This window comes from Chiloscyllium punctatum, chromosome 44 (genome assembly GCF_047496795.1).
Source record: "Chiloscyllium punctatum isolate Juve2018m chromosome 44, sChiPun1.3, whole genome shotgun sequence".
NCBI classification, from domain to species: domain Eukaryota; kingdom Metazoa; phylum Chordata; class Chondrichthyes; order Orectolobiformes; family Hemiscylliidae; genus Chiloscyllium; species Chiloscyllium punctatum.
In genome coordinates, this window is record NC_092782.1 from 44812366 (window position 1) to 44835622 (window position 23257).

Consider the following 23257-nt stretch of genomic DNA (forward strand, 5'->3'; position numbering starts at 1 on the left):
CTTCTGCCTCACTTCCATGAACTATTTATTGTTTAGCACACAGAGTTCACAGACAGGAAAATGCCAGTTGGTCCATAAGCTTGAGAAAGATGGCTAGTGTATAATTACCAAATATATCAGCCCTCTTCCACAGTTACATCTTAGGGATCCTCGATGATATGGAAAATACTAGAAGAGTCTACAACAATAAAGATAGTAATAGTAAAGTCACCAAATTCCTACCAGACCAAAGGGCTGCTCTCACATTAGAGAGACGACTAGTTTAATTGAAGGGTCACCGCATCTCAGGTGAGGGGAGAAGTCAAGCTGTCTTTCATGGCAACCTTAGCCAGTGCAGGAATTGAAACCACACTTATGGCATCACTCTGCATCACAAACCAGCCATTCAGCCAATTTAGCTGACCAAACCACCACGCAACCCCGTGACAATAAGGGAAAGTACAGTCTTGAGAATTAGCTGGACTATAACCACAGCACAAAAATAAACTGCTGTCGCTGGTTCAGTGTGCCAATCTACAAAAACAATTACCCCTTATCAGTCTTCTATCTTACAGAGAAAAGAACAATGTTGAGACTAGATAACATATGAAAAGGAACCACAGCTACTAGCTCTCACCTTAGGATGGAAAGACTCTTGGCTCCGATGTCCTGGCAACCATGCTGAATCCCTGCAATCAGGTAAGGTGCAAATTTCTGGATTGAGCCCTTGTCCTGAATTGATCCTGACACTCCCTGGGCCACTTTCACTTTATCACCTTCACTAAACACAATGCATAGCAGAATTAGCAAAGAAAAGAATCCACAAACTGTCTCATGCAAAGCTGAGCATAACCCAAATTGTCCACTATAACTAGTCAGTGCTGAGAACAGCAACATTATATAGTCCAAATAATCACCCTTTATACAAATGTGCAGTGCTCAAGGAATAAATTTAATGAAGTTAGGCACAAGTTCTATTTGTATCATTTGATTATTTAGATATTACCAAGGCAGTTACAAGATAGTCTACAAGATCTTCAGGATTGGGAATTAAACATAGCATGTTACAGGGGTCATCACAGGTTAAAAAAAAAGAAGAGGATAAGGAGCAGCCTTTGCGATTAAAGATGAAAATGTGTCAATAAGGGGCGGCAAGGGAGCTCAGTGGTTAGCACTGCCGCTTCACAGCACCAGGGACCCAGGTTAGATTCCAGCCTTGGGTGACTGTCTGTGTGGAGTTTGCACATTCTCCCCGTGTCTGCGTGGGTTTCCTCCAGGTGCTCCATTTCCTCCCACAATCCAAAGATGTGGGGGTCAGGTGAATTGGCCATACTAAACTGCCCGTAGTGTTAGGTGCATTAGTTAGAGGGAAGTGGGTCTATATGGGTTACTCTTCGGAGGGTCGGTGTGGATTGGTTGGGCCGAAGTGCCTGTTTCCACACTTTAGGGAATCTAATCTAATCTAACCAGTGGTAAACAGACAGACAGACTTAACAGAAATGCATTTAACTTCATTAAAACTTTTCTTTTCAGTATATTCAGTCATGGAATATAGGTTCATTGGCCAGGCCAACATCTATGACTGATCTCCAATTGCCCAGTGGACAGTTAGGTATAAACCACATTTCCGTGGATTCGGAGTCACGTATAGTCCAGGCCATATTAGGACAGCACTTTTCCTTTCTAAAAGTCTTTACAGTTTACTAGATGGGCTTTACTGACTTTTACCAATTGCTTCATAGTCATCGTTAGACTCCTAATTCCAGATATTTATTCAATTCAAATTCCACCATCTGCCATGGCAGGATTCGAACCAGGGTCCCCAGAACACTTCCAGTGTTTCTGGATTAACAGACTAGCAATACCACTAGGCCATTCCCTCCTCTAAATTGTGACCAGGCCCCGGTAGCAGCTCAAATTAGCAGATTTTATAAATGCAGAGATTTGCAAACTTCACTTTTATTAAATAGAGATCGGAATTGAGCGAGTCTGGAAATGTTTCCTGAAACAGTTCATCCCAGAAATAACAACCAGCACATTATACAAAAGCAAAATAATGTGGAACATGTAAATCTGAACAAAAAAAACCTGAAAAACACTGATAATAATCAGATCAGGATACATCTATGGATCAGAACAGTTAACAGGCAACATTGCAATGTGCTGAATGGATGAATGCTGACCCAGCTCCCAGGTGAGTGCAGGCCTCACTCCTTGACCTGTGATTTAGATTCACCCAGCTGACTGTAGGAACAGAAAATAGCAGGAGTAGGCCACTCTGCCTTTTGAGCCTACGCGGTCATTCAATAGGATCATGGCTGATCATACAATGTTCCTGCTTTCTCCCCATACCCTCCGATCCCTTTAGCCCCATGAACTATATTGAACTTCTCTGGAAAACATTTAAATGTTTTGGCCTTGATTGCCTTCGGTGGCAGAAAATTCCACAGGCTCAGCACTGGGTTAATGCTCCCACACAGGGTCCAGTGCTGCCTCCATTCCCAAGATCATACGTGGCACCACTCATCGTTTTAATTTCATTTTTGGGTTTTAAGTTTGCCCTTTAACACATACAATACAGAAATACAAATCAAACTTAAAAAGTATGCTTCAATTTTCAAATAAGTTTCTAAACAACAGTAAGAATGACATACCATGCATCCTCATCACAGTATGCAGGGGCTACCTGCTCTCAGCACTCAAATGATAACACTGGTGACAGAACTAGCAGCTCAAGGGTCTTACCTGAAGTAACGTTTCTGACTGTTTGTGTTTTTCTCCATTGCATCCAAGGATCCCATGCCACGGTATTTCTTCAACCTCACGCCATCTGAGAAGAAGTACTCACCCGGGGCCTCTGTGGTAGCAGCTAGTAATGAACCCATCATCACTAAGGCCGGGGAGAGATGGAGAGATAGAAACAGAGAAAAAAAAAAAAAAGAGTGAGACAAAATAGCCAGGCGAAACATACAGAATAAGACAGAAGAAGTGAAAAGGAAAAAAAAAGTGTTAATTTACTGAGGTTAATGGCAATTTGCTGCTTTCCTGTTGAGTTGATTAAACTCAGTTTCCCACCCTAACTGCATATTATGCAGTGGGTAATCATACAGCACAGGTTAAATACAGAAAATATTAAGTACAGAGTAAAGCTTCCTCCACAATCTAGGATAGAGCTGGAATATAAAGCAGACACCCAGCTTCATAGTTCATTGTGGTAAGAAAGGGAGAATTATTTTCTGACCGTCACAAATCTATGAAATTCTCTTCCCTAGAGAGTAGTGGAAGCAGGGAAACTGATTACTTTTAAAGGGAGAAGTAATTAGATTCTTGACTAAGAGAGCTAAAGGATATCATGGTTAGCAGGAAAATGAGTTAAAGCCATATGCAGAGCAGCTACAATCTTATCAAATGGCACAGCAAACTTGATGGACCCAATATCCCACCCACTCCTAATTTGTTTGTTCATAAGTGGCTCACGAACCTTCTTATCACAATGATTGAAATCATTCAAATGGTTGTCCCTGCCACTTCCCTCTTAGCCCACCAAGCCAAACCTCAAACTTGCATCTTTCTTACAGCTTATCTTGTATTCTCTCCAAGATCACCTTGACCACAAGATTACACAACCTTACCCCACCCCCACCCCCAAATCCCTGGTAACACCCAAACTGCTAACCAGCCAAACTTCTTTTCCTGATCAGGCGAAAGTGAGAACTGCAGATGCTGGAGATCAGAGTCAAGACAAGAGTGGTGCTGGAAAAGCACAGCAGGTCTGGCAGCATCAGAGGAGCAGGGAAAAAAAATAAATAAATAAACAAAAATCGACGTTTTGAGCAGGAGCCCTTCTTTTCCTGATTCCCATGATAGTCCTGTTAACAGTTCCTTCTCCTCTGTTCCCAGCCTTTAAAATCCATTATACCTTATCCCAAAAACCTACCCTAGACTCCTCTGTACTTGTATTGCTGACTTTGATCACCTTTCTCTTCCCAAATCCCTGAACTTAGTTTTACTTCCCAAATATGTGCCAATGTTTCTAGCAACTCAGTGTTTGAACCTCTCAAACTCGTCATAGGCCCGAACAGCCTTAAAATTTACAATGCATATGGACGTTTTAAATTCTCACCCTCGTTTAAATGACTCCCATCACACTGCAATCAGATTCCCCCCCCCGCCCCCCAATAACAGTGCTCTGCCTCAGAATCCTGCATCCCTTTTTTTATTATGCAATTGGTGTCTTCAGCTGCCAAGCAATCAATTTTTAAAAATTTCCCCTAAGCCTTGCTACTCATCTTCAAAACCATTAAAAACTGCTCCTTTGACCAAACTCTTGATTAGCTCTCCTATCTCTATTTTGACACCATCTAATGTGAAACTTTTGATAATGGTCACGTGCAAAAGGGTTACTCAAACATTCTTGCTGCTATCTAGCCAAAATATGTTAGCAGGCAGATACCCGTTGAAGCGCCTAAAGCCAGAGCTTTCACCACATGTCCAACTGTCTGAATTCCACCATCAGCAATGACTGGCACCCCAAATCGGCGAGCATACTCTGCCACTTTGTATACTGCGGTCCCCTGAGGTCTGCCACATGCCATAACTGTAAGAGAAATGAGTTGTACAGATGATTAGATTAGATTAGATTACCTACAGTGTGGAAACAGGCCCTTCGGCCCAACAAGTCCACACCAACACTCCAAACAGTAATCCACCCAGACTCATCTCCCTCTGACTAATGCACCTAACACTTATGGTGCAATTTAGTATGGCCAATTCACCTGACCTGCACATCTTTGGACTTTGGGAGGAAACCAGAGTACCCAAAGGAAACCCACACAGACACGGGGAGAATGTGCAAATTCCACACAGACAATCACCCGAGGCTGAAACTGAACCTGGGATCTTGGTGCTAACTACTGAACCTCCATGCCACCCAGTTAATGAAGTAGCTCAGTTTCTCCACTTCTTGTGACAATCTTCAGTTGTCACAGGAATGCTGATATTTGTCACAGGATTGAGCTCCAAAATACAAAGGAACCTCAATTATTCAAATGACACAGGTGGGGATCATTTTGTTTTGTTAATCGAATTCCAGATAATCAAACTCTGGATAACAGTTTAGCCAAGTATTGGGACATTGTGATCTTGGTGGATAATCCAATACTCGGATAATCAAATGCTGGATAATCCATGTTCCTCTGCACATAAAACTAGTGAATAACTATCTTCCATTTAAGAGGGTTGCGTGACGAGAGATTTCTCACCTTCCAAATCCTCACCTAAGAGTCATGAGTCATGACTGCACAGAAATAATTATCCAATTTTGTTTTTTTCAAAATCATTTCTGCTTCCACCACCCATCGAAAGCAAAAAGGTTCTGAATCATTATCACTTGCTGCTTAGAGGAGTGATGAATAGCTATTTCATTAGAGGAGGAGAGAAGAGGTGAACTCAAACTGTGCAAAGAATATTTTGGACAGCTGATTCAAGCCAAGCCTTAATGAAATATCATATGTTAAATGCACTAACTAAATGCAACCTGCTTAATACCATCAACACCACAACCAACTTGATCAGTGCCCGAGAGTGAGCTCAGCACCTAGTCCTCAAACAGGGTTGCACAGTGTATGATTCACAGGATGGACTGGAGCAATGCATCAGGGTTACTTCTACATTATCTCCTCCCTATAACCATCACCGTCAAACAGAAAAAGAGCAACCATTTCATGGGAATTCTACTACCTCGAAGTCACCCTCTCTTCTGAAAAAACACAATGTTTGCCTACATTTTAAACAGTACTTCAAAAGCACTAAATTTGCTGCGAAGGATTTTGACATGGAGGTTCATAAAAGGCATTGTAGAATTATCACTGCTGTGTCTTTTTTTCTATTGATAGTATCCGAGAATACTCTGTCATCAATAGATTCAAATTCTTGTAATACTAGATACTTAAGCCAAAGCAATGTGTTGACAAAATGATGGCTCAATGGTCACCAGAACATCAAGGCCAATGATCATTATCTGGCAATTGTTGCTGAGACACTCCTGGCTCAGTGTCAGAGGCACTCAGAATTCTCAGTCACATGCAATGCTGCTCAAGACCATTCGAAGGATAGCAGCCGATTTCCTAATTACAACAGTGGCCATAAAACAATCGTCTATTGGCCATAAAACAACTGCACGGTTTCCCAATTTGCATTACATCCCACGTCGGCTAATGCACACCAGACCAAGGGATTGGTCACATTTAAATCACAATCAATCAATCCCGTGCTGTCTGTTCATCTTAAGCTTTTGCCAAGGACATCTATGCAAGTCAGTAGGTTTTTTGCATTTTTAATTAATTCTCAGCTGCCTCAGTTCAGCAGTTTCTTTTCTATTGGTAGCTTGTTTGTGTCAATTTTAAAATACTTGATCTCTGTTGATTGGGCCCATTAGTGCAGCCAGAGCCTGCTGAGAAGTCAGCTAAGAGTGTGTTGGCGTCCGATCACGCATAGCCTTGGAGCTCACTCCGCTAAAAAGGTTGATGCTGTTGGAGATTAATTGGAGCATTCAAGACAGATGTTGACAAGATTTTTGTTGGGGTAGGAAAATGTTGAGGAAAGGTGGGTAAATGAAGCAGAGATACAGATCAGCTGTGATGGAAACTAGTGGCAAATACACTCAAGTAGCGAACTGGTAGCTTTCTGTTTGTATGAAGGCATCAGGATTTCTTCCCTCCCAAAATCAACATCAGCGTTGTGAGCTGGAGCCACCAGGGATCAGATCCATAAACCGCTATTACGTGTTGGAACCTTGCATCTAGTACTGGCACGTCCATAATACCAAATCTAAATTTGCATTTGGATTCCAGTCAAAGGTGACTGACTTATCTATAATCTGCTCCATGCACTTTAGTCTTCTGGCTATTACCTCCAAACCCCTGACCCACCTTCCTGAGTGATGCAGATTGAGCCACAGCCCATGCCGACCCGTAGAGCGTCCACTCCCGCATCAATCAGATTCTTGGCTTGTGCTGCAGTCACTACTGTTAAAAGAAGCAGGGCATTAAAATCTATGAATAAGATAACACAATCTAAAGATCTTGGATGGTGACAGGTTGGGGAATGGATGATTTTTGTTTCCTTCATTCATTAAATGTGGACATTGCTGGCTATACCAGCATTTGCTGCCCATTCCCAGTTTCCCACAGAGCAATTAGGAGTCTCTCTCATTGCTGTAAGGTCTGGAGTTACATGTAGGCCATAAGTCACATGTAGGACAGATCAGGGGAGGATGGCAGATTTTCATCCCTAAAGAGGACGCAAGTGACCAAATGGGTTTTTTGTAACAATTGACAGTGGCTACATGTTTGCTATTAGACTAGCATTTCATTCCAGAGTTTCACTGAAATCAAACTTCATCTGCCATGGTGGAATTCAAACCCAGATCCTCAGATGTTTCGCTGCTTCTCTACAGCAAGTGTCAGAAGTCAGAAAAATGAGAATTTTTGCTAATTTTTCTCATTTGAACACAAAAAGAAGATTCAGCCTATCAACTCCATTTGGTCACTTTATATCAACCCAAACCATTTAACCTCTGCCCACAGCCACAGTACAATCTGTAAGAAATGCAGTGAAGTAGCAGCCTGGAGTGAGGCTCCAGTCTTCAAATGGGGTTCAAACTCATGACTGACAATCGGACAAAGATGAGGGGGAAAGAGACAGACTGGAAAGGAATAAAACAGGGCCAGTGCGAATTATTACTTACCATTTCCACCAACAACCTGCAACTCTGGGTACTTCTGTTTAATGTAACGGATCATATTTATCTGGAAGACAGAGTTTCCTTGGGATGAATCCTGAAAACAAATGGAACAAAGGACGATTACAAAATCCATTTGAGTCAAATATTCCCCTTTCACCCTGCTTCACAAAGTTTAATTTCTGTCCATCTGAGAGAGAAGATACAGCCAGATTTCTAATCATCAACAGAACAACAGTATTTTAGATCTATCCTGCAGCAGAGAGTCAGCCTGGAGTGGGATTTGAATTTATGAACTCCTGGTTCAAATGCTAGAGTGCAAAACATTGAGCTGAAAGTTACTGTCAATGCAATTGAATGCAACTCAAGTCCGGTCTTAAGATGTAGTCACAGCCAACCACTGAGGCACTGCTGCCAAAATCTCTCAATCCCAATTCCTATTCGATTCTTACCAACACAACAACATCCACCCCAGCCTGCATCAAGAGGTCTAGCCGGTATTTATCATCTTCTCGTGTTCCAATAGCTGCACCACAGAGCAGCTGCTTCCTTGAGTCTTTCGAGGCCAGCGGGTAATCACGGTTCTTCTTTAGGTCTGTCCGTGCAATTATGGAGACCAGCTCATCCATGTCATTAACAATCAGCAACTTCCCTGAATAGAAAAGAGGAGATTAATAAACATCGAAAAAGGTGTTAAATTCTGTAGGCGGAGCAGTTATATGGCCACGAGTAGGTTGAAACAGTTATTTAGTAACTGAAGACAGTGATCATACTCAACTTGTGGATCCCTTCATTTACTACTACCCAGCATCCCCACTTCCTCAAACTCCACTGCTTATACTGTTCCCCATGGTCCTATGCCCATACTATATTTCATGATACTGTACCTTTTTTGCTGCGTTGTAAAATTTCATTGGCTTCCTTGAGTGTTACACCAGCTGGAGCAACAACCAGGTCTTCCCGCTTGGTCATCACCTTTACAAAAAAAGACAGAAGAGTGAATGCATTCCTTGTAGAGACAAGCACCACAACAGTTTTTATCATGGTAACAGTGACTGCGCATGGGATAGACTAAACGTGGTGTCACTTTACTCTAGATAACATTATCCTTCTGGAACATTCCTAGTTTGGAAATAAAATACAATGTACTTTTTATACCTCATTCAGGGCCGTATCATAATCCTTCTCTGATAGGAAGTCAATATCCCGCGAGGTGACAATCCCCATTAGCTTGCTTCCCATCTTTCCTGTTTCTGTGACTGGGATTCCTGAGAAGCCATGCCGTAATTTTGCTTCAAAGACGTCACCAACTGTGTGGTGGAGGCTCATCACCACCGGGTCAGTGATGAAGCCCTGCTCAAACTTCTGAAAAAATGCAAGATGCACAATTACGAATTGCACACAGACCAAGGGAAAGCAGGTTGGTGTCACCTGAATCAAGTCTCACTGCGATTGTGGAAAAAGGAATACATTCACAATAGGAGGTGGAATCCGAGAGTGGGTATTGGTGGCTAAAGATTTGATCTTCGATAAACACCCTTGCCATTACAATGCTTCAGTTACTGAAGTATCAGGGAATTTGAAGCTTTTCCACTCTCACGCGAGATGGATTTTAAGGAATAAAATTAAATCTCAGTTGAGTATGATTTTTTTTACTAGTTGTGGGTACTCAGTGATATGGAGCCCAGGTTAGTGGATAGACTTGGGATAACTGAACAGCACAAAGTCACTGCACAGCAGGAGAGGTTCGAGGATGAACAGCTTTTTTATCTGGTAAAATCATGTTAAAAAGAGATCTCAAATTGAAAGTCTAGAACAGATTTAGACTGACAAATGATGGAAAAAAAGAAACCTCAAATAGATGAGGCATTGCAAAGGGAGAGGAGGAGAAAATGGGAAAGGGCGGGGGGGAAACGGTCAAGACCAAAGACAGGGAGAGGTGGGAGGGAAAGGAGAGAGTGGAAAAGAACGAAGAGGAGGAATAAAGGGAGAGGCAGGGGAGGAGAAATTGCAGGCAAGAGCAATATTCTGTATTAATTTTTTCTGAATCTCAAACCAATTGCAGCAAACTGAAACACGTGAGTGTAACCCACCTTAACTTTCCGAACCTCATTAGCTTGAAACTCTGGGGTACAGTTGTGGTGGATGAAGCCAATTCCACCCATTAACTACAGAGAGAAGGATATAAAAAGTAAGAATATCACCACATTTCATGTTCCATACAGGTTTTCACAATTCAAAAGAACCCTAAGATAATGCAAACTGTTTCCCTGCTCAAAATAAATACTGTGGCTATAAGAATAGGTCAGAGGCTAGTAATTCTACAACAAATAAGCCTTCTTGATTAGTACCACATTCAACATTCACTTCCTCCAGTACAGGAAGTGGTAGCAGCATGAACCACCTATAAGATACAATATACTAAATTGCCAAGGTTCCTTCAATAACACCTTCCAAAGCTATGAGTTGAAAGGACAAGAGATACATGGGTTTACCAAAATCTGCAGGTCAGTCTCCAAGGCACACAGTGCTGTTTTGGCACTACAACGCCACTTGCTTGAAATCCTGGAACATTCTCCCTAAAAGCACAGCGGATGTACCCATGCCACAGGGACTGCAGTGGTTCAAGAAAGTGTGTCGTCATCACTTTCTCATGGACAATAAGTAATGGGCAATAAGTGGATTAATGGTGCTGGAAGAGCACAGCAGTTCAGGCAGCATCCAACCTGAACTGCTGTGCTCTTCCAGCACCACTAATCCAGTATTTGGTTTTCAGCATCTGCAGTCATTGTTTTTACCCAATGGGCAATAAGTGTTAGGCTAACATTGTGATATATAAAGTATTATTGTGAAATATATTTCACAATTAGTTTAATGTTACCTTGAGAGTTATTTGAGAGTTATCCATTGATCCCACTTCCACATGCATTCCCCTCAGCACTGTAATTCTCTTCAAATGTTATTGAACTGTTTTAACCACACTTCCAGGCAGTGCATTTCAGATCATAATTTGTTACAGAGCTTGTGTGTAAAAGTGTTTCCTTGCACTCTTTTTCCAAATCATCTTGAATTGGGGCTGTCTATCAGCAACATGGCGCATCAGAATCTGCATGATGAAAACAACAGGCCAGTTTTCATGTAACACTCACCCCCATAGCAATCGCCATGCTAGATTCTGTCACGGTGTCCATAGGAGAGGAGACAAGAGGAGTCTTCAGGGTAATTTTCTTGGTCAGAGCTGAAGTCAGGTCCTGGTGGCAGGAAATTAAAATGCTTCTAATCAGATAATTCGATAAATCAGCTTAGTTTGTTCCATAATTCCTTCTACGCTACACGAAGTCTAGCTAAAATCACAAATTCTGAGACTAGACGTAGGAAGTGAGTTAATGGCTAGAATCTATTTATATACAGAATGGTGTACATCTTGCAAGCCAGATTCTTAATCAAAGAACTAGCTTCAAGAAGCTCACTCTGAAACTGCCTTACCACATATCAAAGTTGATGATATCCACATAAGAACAGCATTGCACAAATTGTATCAAGACTTCTCACCCTTCAATGCTCTGTCAGTGCAAGGACCTTGCCAAACATGAAAAAGCTTGCTTCCCTGCCTTTCTAGTTGGAAAAGTTTCTGGAAAGGAGTTCCCCAAAAATATAGGATGGTTCCAATTGTGCAGCGTGTAAGATGATTATCAGATTCCATCGACATCCCACTGACCATTTTAGGGAATCTCCGGGTATCCACATTTCAGGTTACAATATTATGACACCACGGGGGAAAAAAGGTGACATCCCATAGCAAAGGGAGTCCTAAGAGGAGGCAAGTTTTAGAATTAGACGGGGGTGGGGGGGCGGCCAGAATGTGCAAAAGAACAGAAAATAGGATGATAGAATAAGAGGAAGCATGCACACAGAAAGTTTGGACAGATTTCCTGTAGCCTGGTTTGAAGGGTTCACTGACCTAAGGTAATTCATAAATCTGTCCTGCTTTCCACACCTGTCTGCAAATATAGGAATTTCACAACTCACCACTTCATCAGCAGCGAAGTCAATAAAACCAGGAAGAATCAGGAAGTCACTGAATAGAGAAAATAGGAAGAAAAATAATTACCAGATTAGGCCAGTCAGACATCACTAGCAGGAAGCATTATAGAGATAGTTTGGTTTAGAAGTTAGCATCTGGCTCCAGTAACACAGGCATACTCCACCTTCCAGATGGGTTGAGTATGGTTCAATAGGTACCAGTTACCCTCCCTATATTCAATGGCCATATTTCATGTCTAACTCTAGAGTGTCATTGGGCAATTCAGAAAGTGAGAAGTAGCACAGCCACCCAACATTTTCCCTTTTTTGCAGTATCCATATAAAGGCGGGGAAATTCTACTTTTAACCCACAAAGGCCAAAATAACATTTAGTCCCTCCACCTTAATTGAATTCCAGCTTGAATTTCAGCTATTAATGCAGATAAAAGACAAGACTCTGCAGTAGTCTACATCCTTAGACTGTAACAGGGTTGAGGTTGGGAGAAGGGGGAATGGGAGAAAAAAAAATAGAAGCAAGCATAGTATGGAATGCTAGCTATTTACAGATATTGATGATTAATCATTTAAACAGCTCCATAATAAAGTGATTCAAAAAGTGTTTAACAGCAGCACAAGGCAAAAAATGATGCAAAACCATATAAGAAAATATTACAGGTGACAAAAAAAACTTTATCAAAAGAGGAGGATTTTAACAAGCACCTTGAAGGAAGGGGAAAGAGAGCTGGAGATGGTTTAAGAGGGGAAACTCCAGGATTTAGAGTTTTATTAACATACAGTATGACCACATGTGGAGAGTGATGAAAGTCAGATGTAAAAGAGACCATTAGAAGAGGATTGCAGATATCCGAGGGTTGTTGGGCTGGAGGAGATCACAAACAAAAACAGGGAAGAGAAATGATGTAAAGAAATTGGAAAACAAGGTTGAAATTTTTTTAAAATCAGTATGTTGGCAATATGAGTCAGCTTCACATTCAATTAACTGATGTAACAAAGTAAATCAGAAAGCAAAGAATGAAATAAAAAGTAATACTTGGAAAGAATGCTCTGGAACTCCATTCTGAAGTATGCAACACCAGTCAGATCAGTACATGTCAATTTTACTTGGTTTTTTTTAACCTGAGAAGGTGGAGATCATGAAGAAATGGTACACGTTTAAGCTAGTAGCTATATTTGATCTCACCCAAATAAGGACCAGTTTCCATGTTACCTTATTACATTAACACCTATTTATCATGCCAAGCACAATATTACACAAATGAGTAGGCTGGGTTTGAATCCTACTCCAAGACTTCAGCAGGTAATCTAAGCCAATTTCTTTTTGTATAAAATTTCTCATGGATGGATATGAAAAGGTCCTATCACCATAGCACTTGGACACATGTTCAACACTTACCACTTAAAGCAAAAAAAAAGAACCATTCAATTATACAAATCACTATCCCAAACTGACTAATTTAACATTAATTAATGACATGAGAATGAAATATAGCAGTTCAATATAACCATTTAATGTTGTGTTTCTCTCTAACAGCATTTATCACAGACTTCCTGTTGTGACCTGCAGTTTGTACATGATCCCATCCTCAGTGCACAGGATTCCACTTTCAGTCCTGAAGACACTCGTTGCCTCTTCCTCCTTTAGTACCTGTCGTCATCCTCCATTCTTACTTTTAAAGTCCTGAAGTTCACTTCTCTTTTTAATCAACCTGTCCAATGATGCTCTGAACTTGAACCCCGGCTGTCAGTTCTTAACTTAGCCCTGAACCTGTTCTGAAGCTACTCCCCATTCTGCACTGAAGACTTGGATCCATCTAGTGGCAAAGGTAAGTTAGAGCAGGTAATCCAACCTAGATTATACCTGGTCTGACCAATAGATGGAGCCTGTAATTTGTGTTCATACATTAATGTACTTTTTAAAAAAGATATTTATTGATACATTTTAGTGTACAAATCATAGCAGCTAGGATTACATTGCACTCCACACATGGTATAATGTTTCAACTAGTGCACTGGACATTTCTTAAAAGAAAAGAGGCCAAGTCTGGCTTTAACATTGTTTCAAACTTGGGGTTTAATTAAGTTTTTCCACTTAAAATGATGGTTTTCAGGAATGTACCCACAACTTTAATTTTCCTTTATCGTCACTTGTGGAACCTCTCTGTGCACAGACATTTTGTTTTTGCCTATGGTGTACAAGGCATGGAAAACAGGAAATCAGGTGTTAGAAGCAGTCCTTATATACAACTCATTTGTTTGTCCTCAACTTCTTTCAGTTGGTCATATTATCACGAAAAAGGTCTAAAGATTACATCAAGAAAACTACAAATTAAGTAATCAGATGCCAACGTAAATTTCCTCATTGAGTTATTTATCTGCTTAAACAAAAATTTAGTTTCTATGCTGTCAGGCTCAACTAAGCTGAAAACACAGCAGAGATAACTATTCTGTATACTGTATCTCCGTTTTTTTAAAATCACAAATCAATAGCTGAAAAAGTTGTCTCAATTCACAAGATTGTTTAAAAAGTTGGCTTTATAAACTAGTTTAAAAAACTATATTTTATTACAAGATTTGTTCTAAAAAAAAGCATTCTTTCAGTTTTAAATGCAGGTACTTCAAAACCAATAACCTTTTACAGCATCAAGTAAAAAAAACTTAGGTTAGGCCTTCACGAAACGCTGGTCAGGACTCCAAATGGGGTCACAAGCTTCGAAACAGCAATGGCTGTCACAAAACTCAGTCCACAGCCACCTCCTCTCTCTCTCTTGTGCATTCTCTCCCTTGCCACCTTCTCCCATAGCTCTTTCTCCTATCACCCCTCCATCCTCTGCCCTGAGCTCTCTGATGATACACAATTACTCAAAAGCCTCAAAATGAGGTCACAACAGAAAAGAAATTTAGGAAATACTGTCCTAGAAAGAGTAATGCCTTTATTCTATTTAAATTTTCACCTTCATGAAATGTTGAAATGGTACATAACATAGGTTTTTAATATAACATACATTCAAATAATGTTTAATCATGACTTTGGGATATCCCAAAATATTTTAATCAGATACTTTGAATGTGTCATCATTATTGCAATGTCAGAAACACAGCAGCCAATTTGCATATGTACATAGCAAGACCCACAATAGCTATGCAATAATAACTAAGTAATCTATTTTTAGTCAAAATTTATCCCTCAGTCAACATCACTAAGATACTAGGAGATTATTAACATCTACCCAAGGGACAGGCAAAGTCTCATCTGCTTTCCCTCAGTACCACACTAGATTGTCGGCTTAGCTTGTGTGCTCAAGTCCTGAAATGTGACTTGATCTCAAGTTCTCGTGACTCAGCATGCTATTTACTGAGCCATGTTGTGATGTCTTGCTTTAATATACACAGATTCATAAAGTCTTACAACATTGCTATCACATCATCTCCTAACAGATTGAAATTCACAACTACAGCAGTCAGCACACAAACTAGACACAAACACAAGTTTTTCAATTCAAGGCCACCTCTGCAGCCAAAATAAAAGATTATTTCTGTGGCTTGTTTTTTTTTAATGCTTTATGTTAATAGAACTAACAAACGGTCCCACATCCTTACACTTTATGGGAACTTCAGTGACTGGTAACATCTGTCCATAACAGAAAACAAGTTACCAGAAACACTCCACTTTAAAAAAAACTGAAATGCAGCTGCCAACTGTTGAAATGGATTTCCCACAAGTTCTTTTAAAGATGAATGGCTAACCTTTTTTGCAACTGACCAGAGCAGTAGGTGAAGACACTGGACTTTGAATACAGGAGATGGCATGTAATTTACCCCAAAATAATCTGATGATAGTCACTGTCAGCCGCAGGTTCTGTGGGACTGCCTAAATACAGCAAATTTGCCATAAATGCAGATACCTTTTGGGGTACACTGGATACAGTCACTCCCATAAGCCTCATCTTAAAGAACTCACAGTACGAAAATAGTGGTTCTGACTGGTCAGTAGAATGTTAATGCTTCAGGTTGCAATGTATGGGCTTCTCTCATCTTATTTTCTCTTCTTACATTGCCCATTCTGTACTTGCCCTGGTAATGTTTGTTGGAGCAGTGTAGAGAATATTTTACTTTGTATCTAATCTGTATTGTACCTGCCCAGCAGTTGTCTGATGAAGTGACGCAAAGGAAATAAGGATGATTAACGTATGAATCATAAAGGATGTCATTGTTGATTGTGGCAAGTCAGTCACCAACCTGTCACATGGGCACAAATAGAGTCATAGAGAGGTACAGCATGGAAACAGACCATTCGGTCCAACTTGTCCATGCCGACCAGATATCCCAACCCAATCTAGTCCCACCTGCCAGTATGCAGCCATATCCCTCCAAACCCTTCCGATTCATAGACCCATCCAAATGTCTCTTAAATGGTGCAATTGTACCAGCCTCCACCACTTCCTCAGGCAGCTCATTCCATACACGTACTACCCGCTGAGTGAAAAAGTTGCCCCTTAGGTCTCTTATATCTTTCCCCTCTCACCCTAAACCTATGCCCTCTAGTTCTGGACTCCCCGACCCCAGGAAAAAGACTTTGTCTATTTATCCTACCAATGTCCCTCAATTTTGTAAACCTTTATAAGGTCACCCCCTCAGCCTCCGACGCTCCAGGGAAAACAACCCCAGTCTGATCAGCCTCTCCCTGTAGCTCAAATCCCCCAACCCTGGCAACATCCTTGTAAATCTTTTCTGAACCCTTTCAAGTTTCACAATATCTTTCCGATAGGAAGGACACCAGAATTGTACACAATATTCCAAGAGTGGCCTAACCAATGTCCTGTACAGCCGCAAAATGACCTCCCAACTCCTGTACTCAATACTCCGACCAATAAAGAAAAACATACCAAATGCCTTCTTCACTATCCTATCTACCTGCGACTCCACTTTCAAGGAGCTATGAACCTGCACTCCAAGGTCTCTTTGTTCAGCAACACAACTTAGGACCTTACCATTAAGTGCATAAGTCCTGCAAAGATTTGCTTTCCCAAAATGCAGCACCTCGCATTTATCGGAATTAAACTCCATCTGCCACTTCTCAGCCCATTGGCCCATCTGGTCAAGATCCTGTTGTAACCTGAGGTAATCCTCTTCATTGTCTATGACACCTCCAATTTTGGTGTCATCTGCAAACTTACTAACTGTACCTCTTATGCTCGCATCCAAATCATTTATGTAAATGACAAAAAGTAGAGGACCCAGCACTGATCCTTGTGGCACTCCACTGGTCACAGGCCTCCAGTGTGAAAGACAACCCTCCACCACCACCCTCTGTCTTCTACCTTTGAGCCAGTTCTGTACACAAATGGCTATTTCTCCCTGTATTCCATGAGATCTAACCTTGCTAATCAGTCTCCCATGGGGAACCTTGTTGAACGCCTTACTGAAGTCTATATAGATCACATCTACCATTCTGCCCTCATCAATCCTCTTTGTTACTTCTTCAAAAAACTCAATCAAGTTTATGAGACATGACTTCCCATGCATAAAGCCAGATTGACTATCCCTAATCATGTACATCTTGTCCCTCAGGATTCCCGCCAACAACTTGCCCACCACCGCCGTTAGGCTCACTGGTCTATAGTTCCCTGGCTTGTCTTTACCGCCCTTCTTCAACAATGTCACCACGTTTGCCAACCCCCAAGACTTCCGGCACCTCATCTGTGACTATCGATGATACAAATATCTCAGCAAGAGGCCCAGCAATCATCTCTAGCTTCACACAGAGTTGTCAGGCACACCTGATCAGGTCCTGGGGATTTATCCACCTTTACCCGTTTCAAGACATCCAGCACTTCCTCCTCTGTAATCTGGACATTTTGCAAGATGTCACCATCTATTCCCCTACAGTCTATATCTTCCATATCCTTTTCCAAAGTAAATACGGATGCAAAATATTCATTTATGATCGCCCCCATTTTCTGTGGCTCCACACAAAGGCCGTCTTGCTGATCTTTCTGCATATGTTGAAAGGATTGCTTTGGGGACAATACCAGATGAGGTAGTTAGCAATGTCAGCTAGCATGGGATCTAGTAATAGTTGCTGTGATTTGAGGGTGGGGTGGGGAAGAATCTCACTACCAACATCAAATATAAAAGTGGACATTACCAGCTGCACCTCTGGACCTGCTTTGCCCAGGGGAAAAAGATGAAGGGAACTGAAATTGAAGGTTTGAGTTTTTGATAGAAAGTTGATAGAAAATCTTTCCATTTCAAATCCGAGAAAGTTTATTTAGTGTAATAGGTTTAAATTCAATTTAAAGGAGGATCCAGAAATAAGATAAAATACATTTATGTTGCCAATGTCAAATCCTTCAAAATACTGTCAAAGAACTACTCACCCACAGACACAATAACATCCAAGTTGGAAATTGTGTCATTTTTCCTACCAGGCAAGTATTTAATTTGATTAAAATTCAATACCAACATCTAAATAACCCAAAGAAGCTTCTGTTTCAAACCTGATACTGTTATGCTATTAAGCAGAGATCAGCACATTTGTTTTTTTAAAAACTATGTTACGATGATCCCAAAGGCGGAGGCAGATTCTGTTGTAACTTTCAAAAGGAAATTATGGTCTTTGCTTAAAATTAGGGAGCTGCAGACCTCTTAAGAAAGAACAGGGGAGTGGGACTATTTGGATAGCTCGTTTATCTGTCTTTATTTTCTCTTATATTTTTTGATTTTTGAGAATCTAGACATGGTGTCACCAAAACACAAATTGAAAGTAAGATTCCCTGAATAAGGGCCTGACTGCCTTTCATAGGACAGCTCCCTCATTGGGAAACTACTTCCACTTCAGGAGATCCAGCAAAAAAAAAGAGTTGGGGTAAATACTTCACCTTAATGGGCTCGTAATCTCCAAACTCAACTCAATAACTTTATAAAATGGTCAGACATTTCAGTCAGTCAAAATATTTCCATTCACTGATGTAAAGCACATATTTGCCCTCCATCACTATAGTAGGACATGGAAAATAGGTGCATGGGAGCACTATCAGCCCCTGTAAAGAATATACCATCCCAATTTGGCCACATAGCAATTATTATTTCAACAAATCAAAATTCAGGAACTTCCTCTCTAATGGCACTGTGCAGGCATCTTAACCGGAGGCTACAATAGTTCAAACTGCCACTTGAAGGATACTTAGGGATGGACAATCCCTAAGCGAGAAGACTTTGCATTCCATTCCTGCTCAAGGGATTTGAGAAAAAATAAAATCTAAGCTGACATACTAGAGCCATACCGCACAGAAAGAGACCCTGTGATCCAACTTGCCAATGCCAACCAAGTTTCCCCAAACTAAGCTAGTCCCATTTGCCTGTGTTTGGCCCATATCCCTCTAAACCTTTCCTACTCATGCACCTATTCAAAATGTTTTTTAAACATTGCAGATACAGTTACATTGACCACTTTCTCTGGCAGCTTATTGCACGTATGAACCACCACGTGCATGAAAAGGTTTCTCCTCAGGCCCCTTTTTAATCTTGCTCCTCTCACCTTAACATACATATTTTGAAACTCCTCCAGTCCTGTCAACATCCTTGCAAGTCTTTTCTGAACCCTCTCCAGCTTATTAATATCCTTTCTATAGCAGGGCGACCAGAAGTGTACACAGTATTCCAAGAGTGGCTTTTGCCCGAAACATTGATTTCGCTGCTCGTTGGATGCTGCCTGAACTGCTGTGCTCTTCCAGCACCACTAATCCAGTATTTGATTTTCAGCATCTGCAGTCTTTGTTTTTACCTCAACAACATCCTGTACAACCACAACATGCCGTCCCAACTCCTATATTCAATGGTCTGAGCAATGAAGACAAGTGTGCCATAAGTCTTCTTTACCACCCTGTCTATCTGACTTTCAAAAAAATAATTTACTTGAACCTTTAGGCCTCTCCATTTAACAGCTCTCCCCAGGACCCCACCATTAATTGTATAAGTCCTACCCTAGTTTATCTTACCAAATGCAATATCTCACATTTATCCAAGTTAAACTCAAACTGCCACTCCTCAGCCCATTGACCCAATTGATCAAGATCTCTTTGTAATCTTAGAAAATCTTCTTCACTGCCCACTAGACTACTAATTTTACTAATACTGAGTGAGTGTTGTATAAATTGAGGTGCTCTCTTTCAAGTAACACATTGGACAAGGCCTAATTTGCTCCAGGTCGAACATCAGATAGTGCTACGCCCTGACCAATACTTACCCCTCAGTCACAATCATTAAATACGTCAAAATCCTGGAACTCACTCCAAACAGCATTGTGAGGGTACCTATAGTCAAGGTGGCAGCTCACCACCACCCTCATGAATAACTAATAATAGGCAAAAAAAATGCTGCATTTCACACATTGCCATCTATGCAATGTCCACCACAGATAATTACCTCTCCCCAAGTCATCTTTCTCTCTGCCAGTTTCCTACTACCATCGGTCATCAACCCCACTTCATTCTATTTTCACTGTAGGGTTGTGATAATTTTCAAGCCACAAAATGGGATCATGAAGCAGCACATTAAGGGGTCGAACAGAGAATGTTAAGAGTGTAATAGACAAAACTCTGCTATCTATTGGGGACTGAGGTAGTTGAGGGAATTTTAGAATCTACCATCACATTTATGACTTTAATAAAATGCTCTCATATGAAACTATTTGATTAAAATTCACTGCTCAATTTGTAAAACAATTTTTGAACTGATGTCCTCTTCTGATTTAAGCCTCTTCATTAAACCACATAATTCACTGAAGCCACATCCCATGCTGGCCCCTTTGCATGTGCCCCATCTTTGATCCTTGCAACCAACCTATGAAACCAATTTGTCCTCTCAAAGCATTCAGCTGATACTAATTATTTCATTAAATTATGCTCAACAAATTAGGAGCATTTCATTTGATTAACAAGGATAATTTCTCAGCATTAGACATGCTATTCAAACTTTTATTTTTAAAAAGTTAAACAATTACTGGTCTCAATATAGAATACTGACTATACATAACAGCTTGAATTAATAAGCAGCATTCCTGGGCATAAGGTTATGGGTTCAAACCCTAAACTAGAATGTTGCTTTAAGAAAGTAGGGAAGAGTTACCAAACCCAAGCACTTCCAGTGGGTTTTGCTTTCCCCTTCTCTCCCAGTACTTGGAAGGTTCTGACACATGGACGTTATTTGTAATGCTTAGCACGGCTGACTATGAAGCTGGAAGCTCTCAAATTTGTACAGCCATGGCCACTGAAAGAGCTATCATTTATTACTAATTAATTAACAAGTACTTGCCTGTGTGTGATTGGAGAGAGGATGTATATCAGGAGGGAATCATACATTAATAACTTGGAATAGTGAATTTGAGAGACTTCACACAGCACGTGTTCAAATACATTAGCTGACCATTTCATCAATTTGTTACACCAATGGAAAGCAATGCTCACAGATTGAAGAGGTAGCACAGGAAACCACAGGACTAAAGATTCACAAACCTCACTAGAGTGTGTTATCACATTTCAACAATTCAGACAGAATCTAAAAGTTGGGCTCCAACTGAAAATAAAGATCTTGATGGAAGGCCCAACATGAAGTGGGCTACACCAGCCTCGGCTTTTTAATGCCTGCAGGTTATGACATGGCAATTATGAGGTTATGTAAGCAGAGCTGGCTAAAGTGATTGGCAAATTAGGTTAAAGAATGGGTTAATAAAAATGCTGTGACAGATATTTAAGAAAATATTTCAAAATATAGGTAAGACACATTCCAATGAGTTAAAAAAAACTTCTAAGGGACAGACACATCTTCTATGGTTAACCAGAAGTGTTAAAGATAGTTTCAAATATCAAGATAAAGCATACAATTGTGTAAAGGAAGTGGCAGGTTGAAAGGTTGGATAGAGTATAAAAACAAAGAATTATTGAGAAGTATTAAAGAGGGAAAAATTAGAGTACAACAGAAAGCTAACCAGAAATATAAAAGCACAAAGCAAGAGTTTCTATAAATATTTAAAGGACATTTAGACCTACAGAAAGTGAGATTAGAGAATTAAAATGGACAAGCAAGTCCACAGGTGACATGGTAGATATTTTGTATCGGTCTTCACTATAGAGGAAACAAGCAAGACCAGAGAATCAGCTTTAAAAAATCAGAAAATGTAAAAGGGAAGAACTCAGTAAAATCACAGTCACCAGAGAAATGGTCCTGAAAAAAAGTTCTTGGAGCTGACAAGTGCTTGGGTATTGATGGAATTCATCCTACAGTCTTAAAAGTAGTGATTAGTGAGATGTCAATACTTTGGTTTTAATTTTGAATCAAACTAGCTTTGCGAGGATGGTACCGTTAGATTATAAAAGAGCAAATGTAACTCCCTGTATTCAAAAAACAACAAAGTAAGAAACTACAGGTCAGTGAGCTTAACATTTACCATAGGGAGATGTTATAAGCTTTATCAAAAAAATTTTAAAGAGCACTTGGATAAGTTCAAAATAATACCTTGTGAAAGGTATATCATGTTTAACCTATCTTTTGGAGGTCTAAAGAAGTAACAGATGCTGTGGATAAAAGGGGAACCGTACGATACTTAGATTTCCAGAACATATTTGATAAGCTGCCACATCAAAGGTTATTATGGAAAATAAAGTCTTATGATGTAAGGGAGATCATATTGGTATGCATAGAAATTTCACTAGCCAACAAGAAGCAGAGACGGGTAGATAGGTCTTCTTCCAAATTGGCAAGATGTACCTAGTGTCGTGCCACAGGGATCAATGCTCAATCAACCATTCTTAATACATGTCTTCAACAAAGGGATGGAAGTTTTGGTTGCCAAATCTGCAAAGATAAGTAGGAAAGTAAATTGTGAAGACACAAGATGGTTACAAAAAGATAAGTCAAGTTTTGGTAAATGGGCCATCATGTGGCAAATGTTAAACTGCCCATTTTGCCAAGAGGGGGAAAAGTGCATATTACCTAAATATGCAGAGATATCTAGATGTCCTTGTACACGAATCACAAGAGCTTGTTTTCAGGTACAGCGTGTAATTAGAAAAGCTAATAGAACATTATTATTTATTATGATGGAAATGAACACGAGTACTGAGTTCAGTATAACTTGCTTCAGTTATATATGGCACCAACAAGGCCACATCTGGAATACTGTACACAGAATGGCTACCTTATTGAAGGAGGAATGTAGGAGCAGAGACAGGCAGGAATGTGAAATTCAAGATTACAATCATATCAACCATGACCTAATTAAATGGTAGAGCAGGCTGGAGGGTGCCAAATGGACTAATTCTGCATGTTCTTATGTTTATAAAAGAAGATAGAGCAATCTGTAGTCCTTACATTATTGGCACATCCACAGTACTCCTAGTTTATTTAATGGATGGATATCAATGTGGGTAACGGTCAGGATAAGAAAATAAACAAGTTACACCTGCTTAAAATGGAATGTTCTTGTGTCAGCACTTT

The 23257-nt window shown here is 40.3% G+C and overlaps 1 protein-coding gene across 4 annotated transcripts in view; it reads right to left on the reverse strand.

The window, feature by feature from the left end:
• The window catches only part of LOC140466935 (inosine-5'-monophosphate dehydrogenase 1), a 51335-nt gene that overhangs the window by 4288 nt on the left and 23790 nt on the right, over nt 1-23257 (reverse strand). For all 4 annotated transcript variants that reach the window (XM_072562795.1, XM_072562796.1, XM_072562798.1 and 1 more), the window contains exons 3-13: nt 11750-11798; nt 10870-10971; nt 9814-9888; nt 8879-9085; nt 8608-8695; nt 8173-8372; nt 7727-7817; nt 6909-7004; nt 4433-4576; nt 2725-2869; nt 617-760 (exon numbers count right to left, since the gene is read on the reverse strand). In XM_072562795.1, the coding sequence (XP_072418896.1) occupies nt 617-760; nt 2725-2869; nt 4433-4576; nt 6909-7004; nt 7727-7817; nt 8173-8372; nt 8608-8695; nt 8879-9085; nt 9814-9888; nt 10870-10971; nt 11750-11798 (1341 nt within the window). The remainder of the gene's footprint in view (nt 1-616; nt 761-2724; nt 2870-4432; nt 4577-6908; nt 7005-7726; nt 7818-8172; nt 8373-8607; nt 8696-8878; nt 9086-9813; nt 9889-10869; nt 10972-11749; nt 11799-23257) is intronic.